Here is a 25,928-nt window from a genome sequence, read left to right on the forward strand (position 1 = left end):
CTTGTAATACATTAAATAAATACTTTATATTTCTTGAAATATTTCCTCATTCATTTGTTTTGGTTTGAATGCAAAAATATAATGAAAGCAAGCCTATGAATATTCTCTTATGCCCAGCACGTGCATACATAAGTATCTTATACTCAATTCGATTGTAAACAAATTATGAGAACACACAAATTTGAGTTAATGCCTAATGCCTTGGAGGTCGCAATTCACATGGAAGCTGAAGAAACACAAAAGGTGTCTTCGACTTTCTGCACAACTGAGATCAGTCTCTTCCGAGATTTCGATACGAGCACCACATAGCAGCTAGTGAAAGTTTACACATCGCCACTGATGTGCATATTTATAGAAAATTTCGCCAGCGAACGAACCACATAAATAAACTGCATTTTCCTGGGGTATAATTTAAGTGTTTTTGGTTGATTTCAAGCTGTAGCCACATATAAACGTATGAATTTGTTAAGTTAATGGAAAAAACATCATTGGTACTACGAAGTTAGAACGAATTTTTGAACTCCATATTCTCACCTATCGGCTTATATGTACATACATAGATAAGTATATACGCAAGTTAGGGTATAAGAATATTGGTTTAGGTGTATGATACGGCCGTTATATCATATTGTTTGCCATTTGTGATTTCGCAAATGTTTGTGTTAGCGCCACACTGTCGTGATATCTCGTTTAAGTATACCAAGCATGTCTAATCGTATGGGACATGGACGCGACCCACTTCAAACACCACTGAGCAACGCGACGTTTAGTATAAATAAATTATGGATTTGTACACTTTTGGTGATTTTTGTGTTTCCACATACCTCGTATGAATTATTTGAGTTTGGAGGCGCTGCCAAGAGTGGAAGTGTTGACGCGATAGTGGATGCCATTAAACCAATAGGAAAGCGGCCGTTTGAGAAGAAATTCAAATTTCACAAAATTGAACGTGTATATTTCGATGATGCGGAAGGTCAAGATGACGAGGGGAGCACTGATGTCAACGATGACAAAAACGACGATGTTGTTGACGAAAGTAAGCAAAGAAACGATGACGACGGCACAAGTCAACATATGGATGCTAGCGAGCAAACAACTGAGTCGGAAGAATTACCATTCAAACGGGCACGAACAGCGCACAAGGAGCGGAGAACCGTCACCTCCTCCACCACGAAATCTAATGACGAAAAGCGCTCATCTAGCGTAAAGCGGAGAGACTCTACACATCGTGATAAAAGTGAAGAGTCACAATCTTTCTTCGGCTCATTATTCGGCAATCTCTTTGGTGGTGGGGCAAGCAGCAATGAGAAATTAACAAGTGAAGAAGACAAATCAGCTGAAAGAAAAGAGCCGTCAAACAGCATTATCGATTGGCTTAAATGGTTTAGTGAGCGAAATGAAAACGTTGGAAGTCAGGAAACTGTAGAAAATGAAGAAGCAGATGCGAAAACTTGGCTTTCCTACCTCAATCGTTGGCCATTCAATGCACTCTTTAACATTGGCCAACCTGCAAAACCTATACGCATGCCTAGAGGTGGTCGCGAGCCCAAGCAAACAACTGCTTCTGCAGAAGATGTGGACCCAGATGACGGAGCGCCCATAATGTCTCAGGAAAACTTCGAAACTGTGTTACATACACTACCAAGTTTTGTCGTGAATCCAACGCAAGTAGACAATACCGAATGTAGACAGCAATTGCAAATTTTTGGTAGACAGTTGCGTGGCAATAAATTGTGGACTTTACAGAGTGCGTTCACTTGCATCTGACTCTTAAAAAAAGTTTTTTAAATCACACTTTCATATTTTGTAGTGTTGGATGCTACTGCCAAAATCACATCGGGTGTGTTGCGCGGCAACATCAATCAATTCGGAGACTTTGATCAGTGTATGCAAGTGAAGACTGTGGTTAAGGTAACACCGGAAATTCCGGTGCGCATTCGAGGTAAATACTGCCTCGCCCATATCGAAATCCAGAGCACATCGAAAGAACTAAAGGTACCCTTACATTACGCACAAGGACGAGGCCTCTGGGGCAGTCATTTCGGAAACGTAAGTTGACTTAATAATTGCGTGAATTAGTTTAACAAAGCGGAATGGGAGAGTTCCGTTAGAAGTCACTAGTATTTTCTAAAAGTGAGTATCTTTCTTCACAGCCCAGTCACTTTGTTCCACGCTATAGCATCGCTAATTGGGGTGTGTGCATACCACATCTATGCAACGGCGAGGTTGTAAAGAAAATGCTTGAGTCCAACTTGAGACCCTACAATACAACAGGTTTGGAATTTCACGTGGAGGTCGACGATGATGACTGCTACACGCGATCCAACGTTAAGTTCGTTAAACTAATTAAAAAGGATCCGAAATTCACCACAACTATGTAAGCAAAGTTCTTATAAGTGTGTAATTCAATAAATTAATTTTATGTATCTACATCTAGATCCTGCATTTGTGGGCTCATAACATTGTGCATGGGTTCACTTCTTTATAAATACTGCCGCATTATCAAAGACTGGATTGTTAAAAAAATGGAAATTTCCAAAAATGAATCAAATGGCGAAACCGAAAAAAGTGAGGATGACACAGAAGCAGGTACTGAGGCCGAAGAGACAGAAGACATACGAGACGCTGAAATTGACAAGCAGGAAGAATTGCCCGTTGGCTGTAAGTTTCGTACATACAAGTATATACCTACAATTTAAATTGCAACGTCAATAAAGTGTTCGCGTTTTCAGTACTTCCGTCCCTCATGAACTTATTGCGAGATATTCTCAATGCTTTCTCACCCCAACGTACTTTTGTTGAACTACTCGGCAGTGATCACTTCGAAACGCAATTCCCAATCTTCAATATACTGAAATTGGGTGCTTCGTTCGCTCTTTATGTCTGCCTCAAGTATATAATGATTGGTCATCTCCCCATCATCAACCGTGAGAAACTCGTTCGGACTTTGGACCAACCACAGAGCGTACTGTTCCGATCTCCACTAATCTATATGGATGTGCTCTTAATGATAAGCGGATTCTTAGCGGCTTATCAATTGGCAGAAGAGATCGAGCAAAAAACACATATTCAATTGCTAAAGCGTATGACTTTGAAAATATCACGGTACATAATTAATCGAGGCCACCACTAAACCGTGTTGATTAATTTAATTAATTTATTTTGTACTCTTATCACCTCCCAGCTATCTGCCAACTTTGTATGTGGTGCTGCTCTTCCAAACACACGTTCTTCCCCGACTTGGCGCCGGTCCGCTTTGGACGAACTTGGTTGGACAAAACACGCGTTTGTGTGAACAGCAAATGTGGCGCAACCTTTTCAGTGTGCAGAATGCAATCGACTTTGAGGATACGGTGAGTGGGCCAATTAATAGTTACTCAACTTTTGTGATCTGTCCAATAATTATACTCTTTTAGTGTTCACCCATGACCATACAATTAGCTCTTGAAGTACAACTCTATATACTAGGTCCTTTGATTGTGTGGCTCTACCACACCGATGCAGATGCAGCATTCTTCATTTACGGCGCCCTCCACGTAATGTCCGTGGCGGCACGTTATTCCCGCACGCAAAACGAATACTTGTCCGTGACCTTGTTCCATGGAATGAAGTGAGTTCGCCTTTAATTTCGATTTATGTGCATTTACTGTTGTTAACTCTTAAGTTTATTTTTACTTCTTAAAGCATCAGCAAGTTCTATCGCACGGCTAATATGTTATTCTCTTCACCAATAAGTCGCGCAACAGCCTATCTACTTGGCCTTGGCACCGGTCTACTTCACCGTTCCCAAGCCGGAGTTATCGATATCGCCAGTGAGCTTAAGCCTGTAGGGTGGTTATGCGCTATTTTGAGTTTGGTTTGGTGCTTCTGGGCCCCTTCGGTAGGCATGCGCAGCGATTTTGTTTATACAGCTGGAGATGCGGCCTCTTATGCTGCTTGGTGTCCTCTTATACTTGGCTTAGGGCTGGCGTGGTGCATCTTCATGTTCCCAAAGGATGAAAACTCTGTGCTGCGGTTTCTCACCACAATGCGACCAGTATTGTTCCTTTCGCGCATAACGTTCCCCATACAATTGATGACATATGTCGTTGTGCTCTACAACACTGCTAGCGTGACCGAACCACGAAAGTATCATCTAACTGATTTGGTAAAAGCTTACTACTAATTTAGTTAATATATACAAAGTGATACATAGGCGCCCCTGAATGGTAATAATACCATAATATTTTCCATTAGGTAAACTTCAACGAGATTGCTGTAATTATCGTAAGCGGGGTTGCAGTGGCCTTTTTGATCGATGTTCCAACACAACACTTACGCAAGTTTGTAATAAATCGGTTGTTTATCGAACGCCAAGAATGCGATCATGATCACGAGACTGAACCTAGTTCAGGTGCTGACGCCTCTGAACCAGAAGCTGAAGTCGAAGATGAGTGCGAAGCCAATGGCAAAACAACGGCGGTCAACGAAGAGGCTCTTGAGCAGTCTAAAGATGATACAGCAGATATTTGGGGCACTGAAGATGCCACCGAAGATTTGGCTGTAAATAATAATAGCGACGAAGAAAATATAGCAGCGGAGGAGGATGAAGAAGTTGATGATAAAGAAACGGAAATATCAGAAGAAGATGAAGTAAAGAAGCGACCACAAAAAGACGATAATGTAGAGAAAGACACAACAAGCTTTACACGAAGACAACGACGAATAAGCGATGATTAGATGAATACCCACAAGAATGATGGGAATATGATTATGCTAATTGTACAAAAATTGGGAGCAAAATTAGAGTCAGGAATATATTTTTTGGAAAGAACTGCAAAGAAGCTGTCGAATAACCATACTTTTAAACGGTCAATGAGATGTTTTCAAACCCCTAATTATTTCCAATTCACCTAGAACCACTTAAGGGCGTCGTGATCAGAGGATTTATTGTTTACTTTTAAGCGGATGCACAGGCATACAAATCACACATGAAAAAAAGACAATTGGAAACCGGTTACAATGGCATTACTGGAAATTAGTAGTAAGAAAGAAAGTCGTACATATGTACATCATCAGCATAGTCATATCTTTTACATTAATTTCTACATAGGTTCCCTTAAATGTTAAATACATTAATCGCTTCATTAAAATGATTTATATTTCTTTTGTAATGATTCCCAGTTTAAATTATATCAAAGCTTAACGACCCGACGACAAGTCAAATTGGCAACACGAACCGAAACGCGAATCTAATTTGGTTTTAAAAGTTTTTAATTGTTATAAATATATTTATTTATATATGATTATATTTACTTATAATTGTATACATATTAATCACATATTTTGAAATAGACATTTTCATATATCAAAACCTCTTCAACGGAAGAGTTTTTCCTTTATGTAAACTTAACGTTACGTTATTAAAAAACAATATTTCTGCTGAATATTATACACCATTCATCCCTACTGTACTTCTTAATGACCAACGGAAGTATTGTAATGTCATGTAATGCGGCAAGTTTCAATAATATTTAAAATTAAATATTATTAAATATATAAAAAATTGCACTATAAATTCTTACACCCTTGTATGTATACGAGTATGTGTATATATATAAGCTATGTATGTTACTAGTACGTACATATGTACAGATCTAGCTTAAAGAATACGTGAATAATCACATTAAAAATTATTTTAAAAAACAAAAAAAATTATATATATATATACACAGGCATCTAATTACAAATTACATATACTAATTACGAACAATTTAAAAATAAAATCATTGATTTTGGTATTTTGAGTATTAAACTACGCCACCTGCTCCTCCGAGGTGCTGGGACTTTGGTTCTCCATTGATGGCGCTCGTTTCTCAGGGCGGCCCACCTTACGTAACAATATCCGTTCCAGAGCGTGAAGGGGCGATTCAAAGAGCACGCAAAGCACAAAAGCCAAAATGAATGTGTCCACCGTGTGACTAATCATATCGTTTTCCTGGAATATATGAAGAGGCATATGTTTTCTTAAATACAATTTCTCGACTATTTGGTAGTTCTTTACTTACCAAATTCACATAAGACTGATATCTACCATAACGGATGGTAGATGAATGATACAACTCCACTATGCCGTTCGACAGATAAGCGCAGTAGGTGAGCCGACTGATAGGCGCAAAAATGCGGCTACTCAAGAAGCTTTGCAACCAACCGGCATGACCCGTTGTAACGGCCATTACCAACCAAGCCACTGACAGATTCCAGCCTAACTTATGTAAGGCTGCGTAGAGGATACTCTCAATGTGAGTATATGGACTTCGGTAGAAACGACATATGGAGAACATCGTCGCGATGCCGATTAAAATGGAAATTAACCAGACAACTCGTACCAGCACACTGTGCAGCTTCTTACTGCAATCGCAAATAAGCGTTTATTTTCAATGAATTTCAGTTTAATTTTTTGTGATAATCACCCCTTCTCCTGCATGACGTGAACTAAGTAACCAGTCAGCAAACCGACAAAGTAGGCCGAGGCTCGCATGTGAGTTTTTATGTAATAGCCAATGTAATAATTATTGCTGGCTAAGTCAACCAATTCGCTGTAATGTGGCCGAAGAAATCGGGCATAATTAGAATAGATTAAGAAATGGAGATTCGCAACTTACTCCGCATAGACCAGTAAAGTGGGATCCAAATGTCGCAGAAATGTCATCACAAATGGTATGAGACTGGTGCATATGACAGCGGCTATCAGCATGTGTATACCGCATTTACGCATCTTGTAGAGCAAATAGATGAAGATCGGCGCGATGAAGAATAATTGCGTATCCACGGACAAGTACCACGACTGGAACATGCACTGCAAGGGTGATGAAAAACAAAGCTGTAGAGTTTAGTTGTTCTGTATATATTTTTCTTAGACCAACTTATGTAGTATAAAATTATTACCGACTCTAAAAATCAATATTTAGTCGATCTATAGATAACAATTTTCGGTTCGTCCTATAACGTTTTTATTGCACTATTAATGTTACGCAAAGGACGCGTGTATCGCTTTCAACTCTAAATTACTAAAACTGATACTAAATGAATGCAACATTCACTTATTCTCAAGAGTTTGACCAACATGATAATCAGGGAACAAATTAAAAGATAAGAAACTTACGAATTTATCTGTGTGGAAATAATTATTGACATAGAGAATGTTGAGCCACCATGATGCTTGACAGCGCTCCTGCTCGCGTACAATGCGTTCCCGCCATAGAGGTCCACTGCCAATACTCGGGAACCAGGTCATGTAGAAGCCAATTATTGCCATGTAGGCTGGTGTCAGGCGAATATAGCGGCCAGCGTACAAAATCAACGGATTTATGTGACCGCGACGACGCTCGAGCTCGATCAGCAGTATGCGGCAGAACAGGAAACCGCTCAGCAGCAGAAATGTGTCCACAAACAGCAGCGAGTTGTAGAGGAATGCAAACGCAGGGTATTTCGTTTGCTAAAATATAAATTACAAGTTACGATAAATCTGACAATTGAAGGAATATAGCAAACGGTAATAATGTCTTAGCGATTGCAAGATTTGCATTAAGGTTAACGGTAAAAAAAAGGTAACTTGCATATTAACAAACCACGCCGTCCTTACCTCCGCCACAAATGCCTCATTGTATGAGGGGCTGCCGTAGATGAAAGATAGCGCATGCCCCGCTAGTATCATCAGCATTGCAATGGCTTTGATACCGTTAATCGAATTGAGGCCCATCTGATCTTTGCCCGCCTGAAACAGTTTCTTTGTGTTCTCTGCAAATATGTTATGTAAGCATGAGTTAGTAAACCTTTGTATGGTGCAATAGTTGATCAGTGGAAGAGATAATTGCCCTACACCCACCTATGACGGAAAACGAGAGCAATGCGATTGTCAATGTTCGTTGTTGCAAGGCGCGCTTCGACACATCGTCGGCGCTTCTACACGCGTAAATCAAGAAGACATGGTAGGCAGTGCTCAGCGTGGCCAGCAAAATAAATATAAATAGCACAAGACTGCAAAAAGTGTGGCAAAAACAAACAAAGAAAGAAACAAAAGAAAAAATAACAAAAACATCATTAAAAAAGCAATAGACATTAGTGTCATGTACTCCGTGCACTCGTACAACATAATTAACCAAACAACTTACGCATAAGCAAACATTCCGCCATCGACATACAGCTCGGTGGCTGCTCCAAGGCTGCTCAGCTGGCAAGCCGTCTCGTTGGCACTTATCACGGGGCGTTGCAGGTAGTTTTGCATAAATATCGCGATGTCGCTGGATCGACAAGACGCGGGCAAGCATGCGCCCCAAACGGCCGCAACAGTTGCATCGCCGTTACGATTGAGAGCCTGCGATCAAAGGCGATGAAGCTGACATTAGTTCGAGGCGTTTTTTATTGCGGCAATTGCCAGCGTTTTGTTTACTTGGGTGCAAATAATGCAACGGTCTAATGTATATATGTAGGTAAGTAACTGTTTAAAGCACGGTACACGTATGTGCATGTACTAGATCTAAAATAGTCAATGTTTAACAATAAACTTTATAATGCTTAACGGTACAAGTCGTTAAAGACCCCTTGTAGTCTTATACAACACATTAAATACGTAACTGAAGGTCTTTTTTGCAGTTAACTTCATTTGCCCATGCAAAAAAAAAACAGAATACCTTGCCTTGAAATGCAAAGCAGTTGGGCGCAATCGGTCGATGTACCGTTAATTGCACACGAACCATCGGCGTTTCGCAATTAAAATTATTGCATTTTGATGCTCTCGTCAAAAGATTGCACAAGGGTGCAAACCAAACTACACAGTTACTAGTAACATTTTAAAACTGTCAAAGTAGAGTGTAAAGAGAGATTTACGAAATTATCGCAAAATTCGGTTTTTCGGACCTAAACTACGCCATTACTACGTAATTAAGTGCTATAGCGCTGTAACCAATTAAGTTGCAAAACTCACATTTAAGGTTTGAAAATTCTAGAAGAATGAGCGTGTTTGCACTTTTGTAATGTACGTTTAGAGCTTTGAACTATTTAAAGCAAAGTTGGTTTAAAGATTAGAACGATAACCTCACTAACACAGGATTGCTACTGTGAACTATTCCATATATTATATAATACTTAAGCGATTGATATTCATATGTGCCCATAATTATGAAAGTGGTCTAAGTCAAAATTAAAAACAAAAATGAATTTATCACTTATTTCACACAACATGGTTTTAAACTAAAATTCTTCAATGTAATATTTACGATATCGTAGTTGTAATTACAGCGTTATACGGAATTCATTTAATGTTAATTCTTAAAGTGGTCTAAGTCAACAATTTAAAGAAATTATTTAAAAATTGTGGAAAAAGAAATACATTTTAGATCAAACGAATGTCTCAGCTGGATTTTATTTCAACAAAATCGCTTGAAAAATCAATAACAAGGAGAGTAAATAATACCGCGGGCAAATCTGTCTCTTGACTTAAAATTCAATAGATGAGATTCTTGAAAAATTAACCTTATAAAATGTTTTATAAGATTTCTTTACATGATCCTGAATTCTAAATTTTGGATCTTTCACCTAAAAGAGGAAGACCAAAAATATACGAAAATATTCCATTACTTCCATTGTACAACACCACTAGACCAGTAACGTAAGAAAAACATAAAGATAAAGATAAAGAAATCTTAAAAACCCGAAATTATGATAAAAATGGATTACTTTTTAAAAATGATGAATAAATGTTTATGAATTATTTCGTTAAAAATGTGTTTCAAACAAAAATTACAATTTTTTATTACTTTAAGTCAATTATAGGACATTAAGTTAATTTTGAAAATGGTCTAAGTCAATTCAAGCTCTAAAAACAATATTTTCCTATAAAATTAACACAAAATTTTATATCTATAATAAATGTCTATTAATCAAGGCTAAGATTAGAAATTAAAATGTCGCATAATGTAAAAATTGTTTTTAATTTATTCAAATGAGTTCAAATTCATTAAATATCTCGAAACAAGAAATAGGTATATGACTTAGACCACTTTCATAATTATGGGCACATATCATTGCTCATTAATGGTAACGTTGGCTCCAGCCTCGGTTCTGAATATGAATCATTACAGAAATAGATTTGACGGTAAAAACGCGCTTCTTATAAATTGAAAGTGACCAAGTTTTGTTAAATATATTCAATACATACTAACACATATAATGATAATTATAATTATAATTTGGACATAATAAATTTTTGTGAGAATAATTGTCTAGTCTACATAAGAGGGCACTGAAGATTGTCTGCTGGCGATAATGTTCGCTACGTGACAATAACGGTAATAATTTAGATACGAAAATACACGTATTTATAAACATATCTGAATATCTCGTGCGCGTCTTTGTAAATGAGAGTTTCCAAATGAAATTAATCAAAGTAGTTGTGTAATTATTTTCGAGTGCTTAAAATGTTAGACAATTGCGTATAATTTTAATTAAATTTCCTAAATGAGCAAAACAAAAACAGAACTCATAAGTTGAATGCGATTATAATCTGAAACACAACTTCAATAGACGGCATACGCTTTAGGAATTGTTCTCGTATATTCGAAGCAGAAAATAAAGTAATGTAAATGACAGAATACAGAATATTGCGCATTTAAACAGTGTCAGCAAATATAATAGCAGACTTTCTGTAATTGAAGTAATTATGGTATACTAGATAAGATCAAGCAATAAGTGTATATAAAAACTTGGAAAGTTTTTGAACCGCCTTTTTAACAAAAACATGTTTTTTGGAGTTATTTTTAAAGTCTGACCTGCTCACCGAAAAGTTTTAAATGAACGCTGAACTGGGCAACAGTAAACCGAAAGTATCCAATTCCGTACGTTTTACTAGATGGAACAAACCTAAGCCTGTGCGGAGACTTGTCCAAAATTAAATATGGGTCATTTTGTGTATGTTAGCTATGTATCTCATCTACAAAGCCGCGACGTTGTTATAATTTAAGTGAGTTTTGTCATTATCTCTCTTGAAATTTTAAAATAAATCCATGGCTGGAGTCAGTTACCTGCGACATTACTACAGACATACAAGTACATGTATGTACAGTTGTACACTTAAATAGAGAGCACTTTTATACTTCAAGAACTTTACATCATTTACCTTCGACCGATTATAAAAATGCGACGCGAAAGACCTGTGCGGCATATCGAATCCATACTTAATAGTTATATTATCTCATTAGTATTCGATAGTCGTAGCGAAACGCACAGTGTTTTAAAAATATGTAAACGAAAAGTGAAGCATACAATGAAGCGGAATTTCGAGGTGCCTAAAACGAGCTCTTTTTAGGAACGCTTAACACCGGTAAATACGCGCAAAAACCTAATATTGTTCATTGTTCAAAAATACCAACTAGTTTAATTAGCTTTAACTTTTACATAACTACGAATTTCCAAAGGGAGCACCAATTCTTTTTATACCATATATTTGGCACTAAAGTCAAATGTGCTGTATATCGTATGTGTCTGTATGTGTATGTGTGTGTAAATGCTCGCCAATGCAATTAATTACTTTTAGTAACCTCAGCTCATCATCAGAATCGTCATTGTATAAGCACATAAATATTTAATTCCACTGCTTTAAGCATAATTGCACACTTTGTATTCATTGATTACTATCGTAAAGCATATTTGTATAAAATAGTGATAATATTGTAGGTGCGCATGCGCAATTGCATCAGTTTATCACCTCTTTTTGCCGGCTAGCCACAGTTTGCATTGTGAATCCATCCATTTGTATGTCTACCAGACAGTATTGGGAACGCACTATAAGCTCAGTTGGGTCGTCTTCGTTCGGATGCGTAAGGAATTGTTGTTGGTCTAAGCATTCATCGAAATGTCCGAACTGGTGCAAAACGCCACTATTGATACCGACCGCAGATTTGGCCATTGCTCCATATACTGAAAAGGAATTCAAATATATAAGTTAATTTTGAAATAAATTTTATTGATTGATTTTATTACAATTGAAACCGCACTGTGTTGTCATCTGAATTCACTTGAACCATTTTAATATCGTGGATTAGCAGTTCACAATTTATTCCAATAAATTGAAGAAGTTCCATAACTTAAAGGTCTAATTATTAAAATATTAGAAAAAGAAGCAAGTAAAACTTTCCCGAAAAAGTCCATGAACTGCTTTTGAATTTTATATAAAAAAAAAATTTGTTTCTTATTTTTTTCAAGTCAATAACCCCGAAAGCTAATTTTAAAAAGTTAAATACAGAACTTTCTACAATAACATGGGCTAATTATAATGGTGACATTGAATTGAGTGTCTCTCATTTTAATAACATTATTATGAAATTATTTAAAAAGTATGTTCCAATAGTAATTTTTAATAAAAATAAAAGTATAAGTCCGTGGTTTTCGAAAGAGTTATATAAATTGAAAAACAGAAAAACTCGAGCCTTTAAACATTTTAAAAAAACCGGTTCACTTGTCGACTATTCTAAATATTCTCTATTGCGTCGACAATATTTTGACCTAAACAAAAAATAAATAAATAATAATTACTTAAATAAAGTAAAAAAAAATATTTTAAGTAATCCAAAATCGTTTTATGATTTCGTCAACTCCAAACGCAGGATTTCCAAATTTTCGTCCGCAATGAAATACAAATCTATCATTTCAAGTGACAATGATATTATATCCAATATGTTTGCAGAATTTTTCAAGTCAAACTACTGTAATAATTCTTCCAAAACTTTTTCTTATCAGCAAGTGCTGTGTTCGAATACTTTAATTAACGCTCCAATTATTTCTGAAGAAGACGTCCTTTTTAATTTAAATAAGTTAAAACCATCTTTTAATTATGGCCCAGACATGATACCCTCATGCTTCCTAAAAAATAGTGCCAAATATATTTACCTGCCTTTGACAAGGATATATAATTCCTCTCTTAAACACGGTATATTTCCTGCAATATGGAAACAGTCATTTATAATTCCTTTGCATAAAAGTGGATTTAGATCCAACATTGAAAACTATAGAGGTATCGCAAAACTATCAGTTATACCTAAGCTTTTTGAAGCTATCATCACTGACCATATAACCTTTTCGATTTCTCCGTTAATTTCCTCATCTCAGCATGGGAGTTCGACTATAACAAACTTACTTGAATTTGTAAACCATGTATAATTGGGTTTTAGGGAACATAAGCATACGGATGTTATATACACAGACTTTAGCAAAGCTTTCGATAAAGTAAATATCTCGATTCTCATACATAAACTTGATCTGCTGGGCTTTCAGCCAAGATTTCTTCAATGGATCTTTATAATAGAACACAACGAGTGATATTTGAGGATACACCTTCAGATACAATTAATGTTTCTTCAGGTGTTCCGCAAGTATCTTGGCCCGATTCTGTTCTTGTTGTTTATTAACGATATCTCTTCAGTAATAGAATTCTCAAAAATTTTATTATACGCTGACGACGTAAAGCTTTTTATCTCATACACTTCAACTGAGGAAAGGTGTCTGTTGCAAACAGACTTAAACAATTTGGTTGCATGGTGTGATAGAAATGATTTGCCATTGAATCTCAATAAATTTAAGACGATGTGCTCTTCCCGTAGATCTGTGCACCCCTCTTCTTATGTAATAAAACACCATATTCTAAAGCAAGTTTTTAACTATGTTGATTTGGGAGTTAATATTGACCCTAAGCTTAATTTCAGTCTTCATATTGATACCATGGTCTTGAAAGCAAAAGCTGTCCTCAGTTTTGTTAAACGTTGGTCTAAAGAATTTAGAGATCCGTATATTACTAAAACACTTTATACAACTTTGGTTAGACCTATATTGGAATATGGCTCTGTGGTATGGAACCCAAGCTACCAAATCCATTCTGACAAGTTAGAGTCGGTTCAAAAACAATTTTTACTTTTCGCCTTAGCGCATTTCCGATGGGATGCTAGGGTAAGTCTACCTCCATACACTAGTCGTTTAAAACTTATTAATCTACCTACACTTACTAGTCGTAGGGAAATGCTTGGCATAATATTCTTAGTGAAACTTTTGAATGACACTGTTTGCAGTTCTTTTCTCCTGTCTGAAATTAAATTTAATATCCCGGTTCGCCTTTCGAGGCAGTTTAGACCTTTACTAAAATCTTGTAGATCAAATTTTGAACTAAACGAGCCATTCCGCCGTATATGTCATGATTTTAATTCTCATTCCAGCACATTTGACTTATCTGACTCACTTTTCAAAATTAAAAAGACTATTGTTTTCTCTTAATAAATGAAAATGTAACAATTTATTATATTGTAACTTTAGATCTTAGCTGTTGAAATTTTTGTTTCTGTAGCTGAGCAGTTTTAGATCTCAACACTTAAAAAACTCTCTTGCCTTTTCTGACTCGGCTAATTCCGCACGTATGCGGATTGCGCCCCTCGCGTCGGTTGGGCGGGAGGAGGGTAATCGTTGGGTTATTATTATTATTATTAATTATTAAAATATTAGAAGAAGAAGCAAGTAAAACGTTCCCGAAAAAGTCCATGAACTGCTTTTGAATTTTATATAAAAAAATTAGTTTCTTATTTTTTTCAAGTCAATAACCCCGAATTTAGAATCGCTACTCTCACTTTTACCGGTTTAACTGTGTAAAAATGGTTAACTGCTTATCAAACTAATGCAAAGGTTAATTAAATTGTAAAAATAAAAATATTTATCAATTTTGAGTAAACACAATTCATTATTTTTCTCACATAACTAAATGTTTGTGATGTATCGTCTAACAAGTTACGTGCTTTGTGTTATATTCTTACGTTGCATTACCTAACATGTCGTCAAAAATAAATCAATAACAGCAGGTAAGGAAGAACTAAGCTCGGACGCACACGAACACTTGATACTCTCTTCGTTCAAAAGAATTTAAATTCACACTACTTATGCGAGCGGTGACATAAACAACAAATTTTATAAAGATTCTCCCACAGTGTACCTATGCCAAATAGTATAACCTCTGCAAATTTCGTTGACATTTTCCCTAAACTGACTGACTTGTACTTGTATGTTACGAACCAAGATCCCAAATTCAGAGTATAAGTTTTTTTGGAGAGAATTGTCACATATCAATAGCTGTCACATGTTAATAACATCGGCGGGGCAATTTGTAAGGTATGAAAATGATCTTAAAAGGAACCGGTACCATTCTCGTTATTCTACATATTAAGGAACCTATATGTAGACCTGATATTTTATTATTAGATAATTATATCACAGATATTGAAGCTTCTAGGTTTTTTTTGGTTTCCACGTCGTAGCATTAGGCGGTGAAATGCAATATTTTCACCAAGTCACGCTCAAATTATCGTACATTTTACAGTTGACGTTTATTTGTATATGTACATAAGTATATATGTATGTATGTATATGTATGCCGCTTTCCTCTGTGGCGCCTTGTATCAAATATGTACATACGAGTATATGGTAATCATGAGTATTCAAGTTGAACCGCTCAAGAGTTATAACACTTTATATATTATAGAATAACACTGCTTTGTAGGCGTGGCAATAGTGAATAGGTGAACAAAACTATTTTGTTCTGAATATAAAAATTCAAAAGACTGCGCATGATGCGGTAAAAATTCCACGAAGCCAATATTACATTTATAAATTACAACTTAATAGGAATTCTATTTGCATATTATGTTTGTGCATAAAAAAGTATATATTATAACATTAAGTATAAGAAAACACACAATGTGTACCTAAGGTGTAGCCGAAGTATGTGGGCACATGCTTATTTATTTTGAGGACAAGTGTTGTGGTCTTGTACCGGCATCTGCCTGATTGCTAACTGTGTAGACGCAGAACATCTGTCCGCCATGCAAAGCAGGGCTGCTGACACTTATTAGAGCAAATGAAATTGCGCAAGCGCAAGTGTGTCTATGAAAATGACTCAATCCAAATTCATGCCACGTAAAAAATTAAGCACAAAATCGCAAATTCAAACTACAACAACACATATATCTATGTATCTATGTACATCAAATGCGCTGATAAATATTTAACATGAGCATAGTTTTTAAGCCGCGTCGGCGTTCTTCGAAGCATTTAAAATTTGTATCGAACATTATAGAAATGCTTTTAGTTGTTATTTAGTAAATTTGCACACTTTTATTTTATTTTTTTAATTGAATGATGAATTATACAGCGTCATACAAGTATATGTATGGGCTTATATATCATATATAATTATTTATCTATGTATGTATACACCGGCACACTGAAAACAGAAGCAAATGCGTTAATTCTAAGCATACAACTCGAAAAGTTTACTGTTTGCAAAACAAATGAATAATCAAGTATTCTATATAAAGCATTTTTTCGATAACAACAAGTTGTTGTTGTTTAATTTGCTGAGTCAACTTTACAATAACGACGAGATGATATGCTAAGGAAATAAAAAGGAGCAACGAAAAAAGTACGCACGACAAAAAAATTTAAATGGTCATAAACAAACTTTAGTCAAGATAGTAGACCATCTAAGGACACGTGTTGGATATACATATGTATGTATAGTTGCTCGTGAAAATTTGGGCATTCGTGCCGGTTTGACCGGTACAGTGCGGATTCCGAGTTAAGCGTCCCGGCCATCCCGGGCTTAGAAAAAAAAAAATTAATTGAATAATATTGTGTTATTTTCTCGCCTATTATATGTCGCGGTTTTCAGTGAATTATAATATGGAAAAAATCGATGACTAAAACAAATCGTCTCGGATTTTGTCGGGACAAATATTTTAAGTACATATGTTTGAATGTGATCTGTCAACAGAAAGCCAATTTCTATTTATTTTTTTAAAATTTTTTTCAGTGGAATGCCAAGAGCGTTAATCAACACATTTGTGGCTATTATTTTGCGAATACCAAGATCTACAAATTCACAGATTGCTTTCTTTAGAACACTCAAATGGGCATACAAACATATGTACTTGTATGAATGGGTATGTATAGGAAGTTATGTTGACACAGATGCGTGTGCTCACCTTCGATTGTTTGTAAATATGCAGAGAAGTGCATGAATTTCATTACAAACTAACTACCGATTCGGTAAATATTAATTAATTACGCTTGTTTACTTTTGTGCAAAGCGACTCAGCTCAACAGAAGCAAATATTTCGTGAGACACGGCCAAAGCGTAGAATAGTACAATTCTAAGCGGTGATTGTCCAATGTACGCCATTTACTTTGGTCGAAGCATACATACTTACATATATGGATGAATGTATGTATACAAGTGTATGTTTATGCAAAACCAAAAATGCATATTTGTTTAGTGAGCTTAACTTCTGCATTAACCTTTTTGTCATAATTCACGCGTATTTCACTGCCGTCATTTACGATTGAGTCTTCGCTTTAGCTGCGAACTTTAACGGTTGTGTGCCTTACACGAGTGCATGAGTGAAGACATTTAGCGCTTGCCATGGGGGATGGACTCTTTGCGCTCTAGTTGTCGTAAGTTTATCTGGGCAGTGCGAGTACCTAAGTATAAGGCAGGATTTTTTTTCTCGAAAATTAAATCGCATACCCCCTATTTTTTTCCTAATGACCTCATTAGCATAAATAAACTATATTATTGCGATTGAATCATGACATCTCGTGCCAACTTGATGCCGAACATAAAATATTCATTTTTGTACTGGAATATAGCAGATTTTTAGAAATTCGAGCTTATATTAACTAAAATATACCCAAAACATATTAATATTTAATAATATACATTAAAAAAAATCATTCTACAAATTTTCTTTTAAAGTTTGTTTTTTTAGTCAGAATAAACCTTTCGGTGTTCTTGTACGCAGCGTATTTGAAAACAATAATTTTGAAGCCGGATGAACAATGCTAAGCCTTTTTTCTGATACGAATGAGTAGATATTTTTTTTCTAAATGAAAATGATTAATTTAAAAAAAAAAAAAGATAATATAAAAGAAACTATATTTATGAAACTTACTAAATAATAAACCACAGAGTTCCTCCGTTTACCATGTGTTGACGGATTCTCTTTGGTTAAATTTTCAAAAATTTTTATTTTAATTTCTTGGTCTACAGACAGCTATTTCACCAGTTACATACCATATATGGTGAATTAATTTCTGTAAAGTAGTTTTCAAGAACTTTGTATGGATTTTTTCATAAGTCTTCATTGACTTCAAAATGCACAAATCCTGATAAAGTGCTTTTAGGGCACTATGAGCAAGCAAATATCAAACAGAGCCGCCATATCCTTGTTGTCATATTTAGTTGAGCCCTTGGCTTGGTGCATGTTCGAATTTTAAATTTTCGATTTTTATCTCCACCTAAAAATATCACAGAGAGCTCAATTGGTTCTCGATAGTCATCGCAATCTATATCTTTGAGCAATTCAAACTGGTAAAATTTGATAATGTTTTCTCTTTCGGAAACAGTTAGATGCAAATGCATTGTGTCTTTATAGCACTGTATGTCATTTGAGTCAACACTCTTCCAGGTATTTCGAAAGTTTTGATAAAGCGGAATATCCATGCTTGAAAACACTTAATATTAACTCATACATGTGATAACGGTAGGCAAAAGTTAGCAATTCTCTCTATCAAGTTTCTGTTCAAGAAGTACACAAGCAACAAGTATGAAAAATGTGTACCATATATTCTAGGTTGCAATCTGCAAGCGCGTTCCGCACGCTCCTCGAGTTTTTCTGAGCGAATTCTTTCAATTGAGGACTTACTTGTTGGAAATTTATCAGGATTGTATCCAAATACCTAACTAGTAGCTTCATGAACATATACGATATCTCTCATATTTATGTAAGTGACACCTGTCTAGTGCCTCTACTAACTGGAGTGAAGAATACTTTCCGCATTGATGTTTTTTTTTAGGGTTGCTAGCACTTTATCTGAGTTGCCCAATCTTCTTGCAACGATATTATATCTGCGTTCGAATCATATGATGATATCGATTATATTTTGTCATTCCACCGATCCTTGTTCTCATTAAGTGAAACGTATCGGCGTGGGCAATATCAAACAAATTAACAATTTAAACCTAAGTTCCTGACAAACTGTTGTCGACGCTGTGTAAATACTACTTGAGCTTTTTGTGTATTTTTTTGCAAATCCCTCCAAATATAAATTCTCAGGTTTCCTTCCACAATTAGGAAACGATTTTGTAAGTGTTTTGACCCAGTTATTTGGTGTTTCGCATCACCTGTTAAAAATCTTAACACTTCGTAGTTTCACTGACATGTTGATCGAGTGAAAAATATGTGTTTAATGTATAATAACACAAATTGTAACATACATATCGATATACCGATATCTCGTGCGTGTCGGCTGTAGTAAGCTGGTATTGGCAAGTTCCGATGCAAATCGGCACGGATTATCTACTCCAAACTTCGTTTTCAATTATTTCCATATGATTCAAACATACCCTATGCGTCAAAAAAACTTTTATTTTTTTTTGGAACACCCTAATGTACATAATATATGCGCATACAAGTATATGCAAGTTTGTGGTACTTTTTAATCTAATTGACTAATAGTTTTGGGCTTAGTATGTAGGCTTAAGTATTTAAATGTAAATGCTCAATTTGACCCCCATAATTGAAATATCACTTAACGAAACGGCATAGAAACATACATATGTAGATGTGTACGGCTGTTTGAACTTAACTTATAAATGCAGGTCAGTCGTTCATTTGAGAAGGCCAGTAGGATAATATATATGTATGTATGTATGTATGTACATTTATATTTATATTTATGTACATATATATTTATTATTTAACATAAATAATTATTGCGACTCTTGGTTACGCTCTGCTTCATATAATATGTATTGTGTCTTAATAGGTTGATGCCACGCTCAGATAAATTCATTTTTTAATTCATTTCCCATGCATGCGTATCTGATGGAAGCATCAAACGAAGACGAGTGTCTAAGAGACATCGCCGAATGTACATATTTTTATAACTAAAAGGTTTTCAAAAAAATCTTTCTATATCAGAGAAGCAATTCTCGGAGAAATTTTCAAAATATGTATATTAGACTAAAATTGCCAATTTTCGAGGGTGGACCAATATCACGAACTCTTCCATGTTTAAAGCCGTCTCTTTTTTGCTCGATGTTTTTACCCGCTGCTCTCTTGTCATAACATTTGTGCGTGAAATCATTGATCAAGTTAGATACTTTTCCACAAGAGAGTTTGATGAGTGCTATTCTATATCTAGGTACTTTAATATACCAGTTGGTTCACTCTCCACAGATATATGAGTCAATTATAGCTATATAAACGTGTGTAGTGAGTTTCGTCTAGACTCTAATGTCTCTAAGATAACCTGGAGTATCGCAATTTTTACTACAGATATACATATTTTCCAGCATGAATAAACAGACTGATGTGTCGTTATATTTTCTTATTATTCAAATCCATCTATTAAAATTATTCTACTTAGTGCAGCATATTGCACCCGAGTATATAAAAGGTAGGAAACGAAATTTAGCACCTTCTTGTGTGCATGTTTGTGCGCATTTGTAACACTTTTATGTTATAATTGTTACTCAATAAAGTAAGCAATGACAGGAAGTCACAGTATTTGCACACGTTTTCTCTAGAGTGTAGCTTTTAATTAATTTTATCTCACTTCCAAACTCATCTACGACCTTATGTAGAACTTATGTAAATATCTTTGTACCCGACAAATAAACTTCAAACTAGTTGGAAAACTACTAATTTACGACCAGAAATTTCTTATAGAAATTGAACTAGTCCGACAGTTAGCAAACTTAAACCAATCATAAGACAGTTCGTAAATGAGTGATTTTTCTTAACTTCAACGGTTGAAGGCAGCCCTCAAACATACCCAATTAAACTTGAATGCGATTATTATTTGTAAAAACAATTGAATACTCTTCGAAGGTTCGATAAAATGAAAAGGCTAACGAAAGTTTTAGCATTTCTACTATGCTTTCGTCATCAAAAGCTTCCAATTGCAGTTTGAGAAATGATTAGTAACCAATTAACTACCCATTTAAACACCGATACAAAAACAGCCAGTATCCACATTAATATTTGTACATATTAACTGTAGAACGGATATATTGATTTCCTTTAAATAAAGTTTAGTTGTTTATTCACATATTTGTTTGCTCAGCTATTTCCCTCTTAGCTCTGGGCAAAGATTTTTCACTTTATGTGTTTTTGGTAAGTAAACATATTATACTCGTTTATATGTATATAAGTACATGCGTATATACATCTGTGTACATTACCACTTCTAAGCTGTAATTTTCACCAAGTGCCGATATTCGAAAATGATGTTTAAATATTTTACTGGAGGCTTGCGTGTTGCAATCAGACTCAAACGTACAAAAGTCACAATTTGAGGAGCTCAGAACTCTTGGTGAAAGGGAGGAAGGGATTGATTGTGCCTGCGACAGCTTAGCAGCTGTCATAGGTATAAGTTCGAAGAAGTAAGAAAACTCTTCCGCTACATATTATGGTAAAAGCAGACAAAAGCATGTGTCATCAAATTACGGTTAATGAAACACGTACATATATCTATTAATCATTCTGTGCTATTTATTTTTTTTTTAATTAAGATACTTTTATTTTGTTTTTCTACAAAAACCTGGCGGTTATTTTATATAATATTATCTATAAACAAGTAAGGAAGTTCTAGGTTCGCGTGTAACCGAACATGGTATACTCTCGCAACTTGCAAGGATCAAAGCCTGGGAAATTACTTCAGGTGTTGGCAAAATTTTATATTAAAGGAAGTGTTGATCCGATTTAACCCATTTTTGACACAAAGACATACTATTGTCGAGGGTTTCATTTATTTATTTTATTATATGAATTTCACTAATGTATATATCTTACACATTGACCGATATTTTCGATAAAAAGTCAACTATAGCCACTGGGGTTCACATATTCAGTACCTAGGGGCTAGAACAGTTTTGGTTCGATGGTCACAAAGTGGCATATTTTAAACGCATTATTCACGCAAAGTTTTACCCCGATACAATCATTGTTGCTTGATTTTCATAGTGGAAAGTGAAAGAATCAAATGGAATTTAAAATGTTGTTATATGGGAAATAGTCATGGTTGCAATCCGATTTTACCCATTTTCGCACTATAACATAGAAATATGTACACAAAAAAATGTCATGTACCGAATTTAGTGGAAATCGGTTAAGCAGATCCTAAGATATGGGGTTTCACCTAAAAGTGGGCGGTGCCACGCCCACTGTCTAATTTTGAACGCGGTTCCTATAAAGTCATCTCATACCATCCCTGAGTTAAAATTTAATGTCTCTGGCGTGTTTAGTGCTTGATTTATCGCGCTTTTAGTAGTTTTTAACAGTACCGTTATATGGGGAGTGGGCGGCATTGTCACCCGATTTCCCCCATTTCCACACTGTAGATAGAGGTGCTAAAAACATTCGTTCTCAGTGAATTTTGTTATTATAGCTTTAGCGGAGACATACACATTAAACCTATTAGGGGCCGAAACTACGCCCACTTTTTAAAAAAAATTTAAACTCCAGATGCCCCTCCCTAATTTGATCCTGTGTACCAAATAACAGTCTTGTATCCTATTGCATAGCTTAGTTGTGGCAATTTATTTGTTTTTGATTAATGGTGTTTTGTGGGCGTGGCAGTGGTCCGATTACGCCCATCTACAATACCAACTGTCTTACGGTACCAAGAAACATGTGTGCCAAGTTTCATAAAGATATCTCAATTTTTACTCAAGTTACAGCTTGCACGGACGGACGGACAGACCCGGATTTCAACTCGTCTTTTCATCCTGATCTTTTATATATACATAACCCTATATCTAACTCGATTAGTTTTGGCTGAATCAAACATCCGTTAGGTGAACAAAACTATTATACTCTGTAGCAACAGGTTGCGAGAGTATAAAAAAATGGTGCGCTTTTGAGTCCTCTATGGGACCAAGGAACATTTTATAATGAAACGATAATTCACTATTGATAAACTTATAAAATCCACAAAAGTCGGAAAACAAGAAAAAAATGGGAACTTTGTACAGGTGAATTTTAAGTTCTTCCTTGGGAAGGCAAATCGTCTCGAGAATATGTGCGTTGTTCTAATACGGAGCAAGACGCGCGTTTAACAGAAAAATGTAAAACTTGGTGGTAAAATATTTTGAGATCTGTGTGGACCAGTGTATGTTAGTGCCAATCGTTGGCAAAAATTCTTTAAACATTTTTAAAATCCACTGGCATAAAGGGATATATGTTATATATAATATATAACTAACAAATATAGTATATGTGTGTATCCGCATTGTCTAATAGCGCCAAAAAATAGTCGTTAATATTTTGAGCGCGTTTCATTGGGCAAGTGGTGTAAGGGATAGACAAAGACAATTAAGTATGGGTTTTTTATTCAAAATTATTAAACGGGATTTTTGATAAACAAGAAATTTACACGCACGTGTTTAGATATTTCAACTTATGTACTTTTTATACATACGTACATACTATATTAGATATCATATTCCTATTCAGTAGTTTGTTATGGTTTTCAATAGACACTCACTTGAAATAGCCCATCGTTGGCCACTCAAAATACCATAAAGCGTACTGTTCAGGTCGTCTCTGCACTGTACGCCCTCGACTTTTATAAGGCCAGCGAGGAATAACTGTCGCTCGCTAGGTGTCATCACTGCAGTCTCGTCCTTCCAATAAGGACTCAATGCCTTTTCCATAAGCTCAACATCACCGTAGTTATCAACCGACCAGTCCAAACGATCGTTCGGTGCAGCTTCTTTGGTTTGTCGTGGATTTATGTCTGCTGCGCTGGCGGCACTTACAAGGATGCATAACACCAGCGGATATATGTACATTAGTCGTCTTGACCCAGGCATGCTCTTCACTGTGTATGTGACCAGATTATGAAAACTCATCAACTGATTTACAGTTATACACTGTCTTAATTACTTATTATTTTCACAAACAATTCACACTTAATGTCGTTTTATTTGCACTGCTGTGGTTGTTGTCGCAATGGAATGTCCTTCACGTCCGAATTCAGTCACTTCCAATTCTAAATTTGAAAATAACACAGCCCAAATTCTAAACATTCATACGCGTTTCCTTTTAGATATCTAACGGTCATTCAGTGTGCGAGTATTACCTATGCACATATATGTGGGTCTTCTGCACAACCGACCGTACAAACCGCGAATTCAAGATCAACTAAACTAACGACAGTTCGCAACAAACTGTTTAAGCCAAGTTTTATGCTAGCAAACCTCGGATCGAGTCGTGTCAACTCCCCATACGGCTCGGTTTGTATGGGCTACTGACGCTTTCAATTAGTGTCGTGCACACTGTCGAGTAGGTGAATTATGCTATACGATATTCAAGCCGGATGGCTGCTCTCTTTTGTATTGTCATTTTTTGGCACGTTTTTAAATTGTAAGAATGCAGTTATTCTTTACTGAAAATTTTAAAAGGAACAACCATGCAGCGCTTTTTCAATTTTTCCGAGTATGTGAACACTCTCTAATCTGATGATCTTAGCCAACTTGTCACTGGCAATGACATGAAAGTAATTGCTGTTGAAAGTATATATGTAGCATTTGTGAATCGCTTTTGCCGCAAAAGTTTACTTAATTGGTTAATATTTCTTCCCTTCTTCCTTTCGTTCAACAACCAACAGAAGTAAAACTGCAACCTTGAATTTACACGTCGTAAAATTAAACCTAAACCTAAATTATCAGGAAATTAAAGTAAGTAGTATTCAGTATTTGAATTGAAAAGTAAAATTGATTTGTTTCTGATGTTGATAATTTAAATACTTTGCTCGTTTCATTTTAAATGTTCGGCTCTTAGCTGGCGTTTTGGACAATCGAAAGGGTACGCAATTATATTAAAATATATGGTATACTATAACAACTTACGAAAAATATGTGACAAGCAATTGAGGCAACTCAATTGTTAATTTCGAGCTTTTAAACTTGTTTCCAAATAATTGCCGAAAGATGCCGTTTTGATTTATTGGCTTGAAATACTTATGGTCATCCCGTTTGTTGACCGAATATATCCAATTGCAAATACATACCTTGACACCGACTCTCACCTACGCACACAATTTCTGGATTTTCTGGTACACACCAAATGGACATGCATCGCTGGAGGCTATTAAGCATACTTGTATAAGATTTAGATTTGTGCATTCAACTTACATTTTCATTTGTTCTAACACTCTTCGTCTGCTTCATTTTTGTTAAAGAACTCAGGACAGTATATTTTTTGTACATTTTGTTGTTTTATTATTTTTTCTCTTCAAATACAACATTTCTTAAACGATATTCCGTGTTCTTTTTTATTTTCTTTATTTTTATTAATGCAATTATAATTTCATATATTTATATATGTATATAATTTTTTAATACAATATTTATATGCTAAAAGTACTCCATATTTAGCGCCTTTATATATATTTTGTATTTTAATATTTTTATTTTTGTTTGTTTATTTTGCTTTTTAGACTATTCCATGTTAGGATTAGAGATTTTGCTTGCTTTGCGCTTATAAATTTTCGTAACATTGCGAATTTTTGCATTATTTTAATATAAATTACAATTTTAAATTTAAACATATGTAGCATATATGTATGTGTGTATATTTAGATAATCGAATTGTTTACCTATTATAAGAAATGTAATAAATATATTTTATGAAATTAAATTAGGCTTCACTGCATTATTACAAGTATAACTTATTTAGTAGGTACATTGAAAAGAAGGTTGTGCCTAACACGAAGAAATGGAAATCTCCTAACCTTCAAAAATAATGAAATAGTCAAAACTGAATTAGCTATTACATACACATGCATACATATGC

General features: G+C 35.3%; 2 protein-coding genes across 3 annotated transcripts; one reads left to right on the top strand and one right to left on the bottom strand.

Annotated features, from left to right (window-relative positions):
* The first annotated feature begins 260 nt into the window (after positions 1-260).
* Positions 261-5,135, top strand: LOC106626952 (O-acyltransferase like protein). 2 transcript variants are annotated; one of them, XM_036365396.2, is made up of 9 exons: positions 261-1,747; positions 1,811-2,049; positions 2,154-2,377; positions 2,438-2,661; positions 2,718-3,105; positions 3,185-3,353; positions 3,417-3,610; positions 3,685-4,147; positions 4,237-5,135. In XM_036365396.2, exons 1-9 carry the CDS (start codon positions 706-708, stop codon positions 4,717-4,719), a joined length of 3,426 nt encoding a protein of 1,141 aa, XP_036221289.1. In that variant the 5' UTR covers positions 261-705; the 3' UTR covers positions 4,720-5,135. The 2 variants fall into 2 exon arrangements, with proteins under 2 accessions (XP_036221289.1, XP_014102337.1); XM_014246862.3 differs by having other exon boundaries at positions 262-1,747; positions 2,733-3,105.
* LOC106626960 (nose resistant to fluoxetine protein 6) lies at positions 4,601-24,284 on the bottom strand. Its single transcript, XM_014246873.3, has 10 exons — positions 23,617-24,284; positions 11,744-11,955; positions 8,154-8,356; positions 7,868-8,019; positions 7,625-7,779; positions 7,145-7,477; positions 6,645-6,838; positions 6,453-6,578; positions 6,048-6,390; positions 4,601-5,977 (listed from the first exon to the last, which is right to left on the bottom strand). The coding sequence occupies exons 1-10, from the start codon at positions 23,981-23,983 to the stop codon at positions 5,795-5,797; spliced, it is 2,268 nt and encodes a 755-aa protein (XP_014102348.2). The 5' UTR covers positions 23,984-24,284; the 3' UTR covers positions 4,601-5,794.
* Positions 24,285-25,928: the final 1,644 nt, after the last annotated feature.

The sequence above is a fragment of the Bactrocera oleae genome, chromosome 5, assembly GCF_042242935.1.
Source record: "Bactrocera oleae isolate idBacOlea1 chromosome 5, idBacOlea1, whole genome shotgun sequence".
Classification (NCBI taxonomy): domain Eukaryota; kingdom Metazoa; phylum Arthropoda; class Insecta; order Diptera; family Tephritidae; genus Bactrocera; species Bactrocera oleae.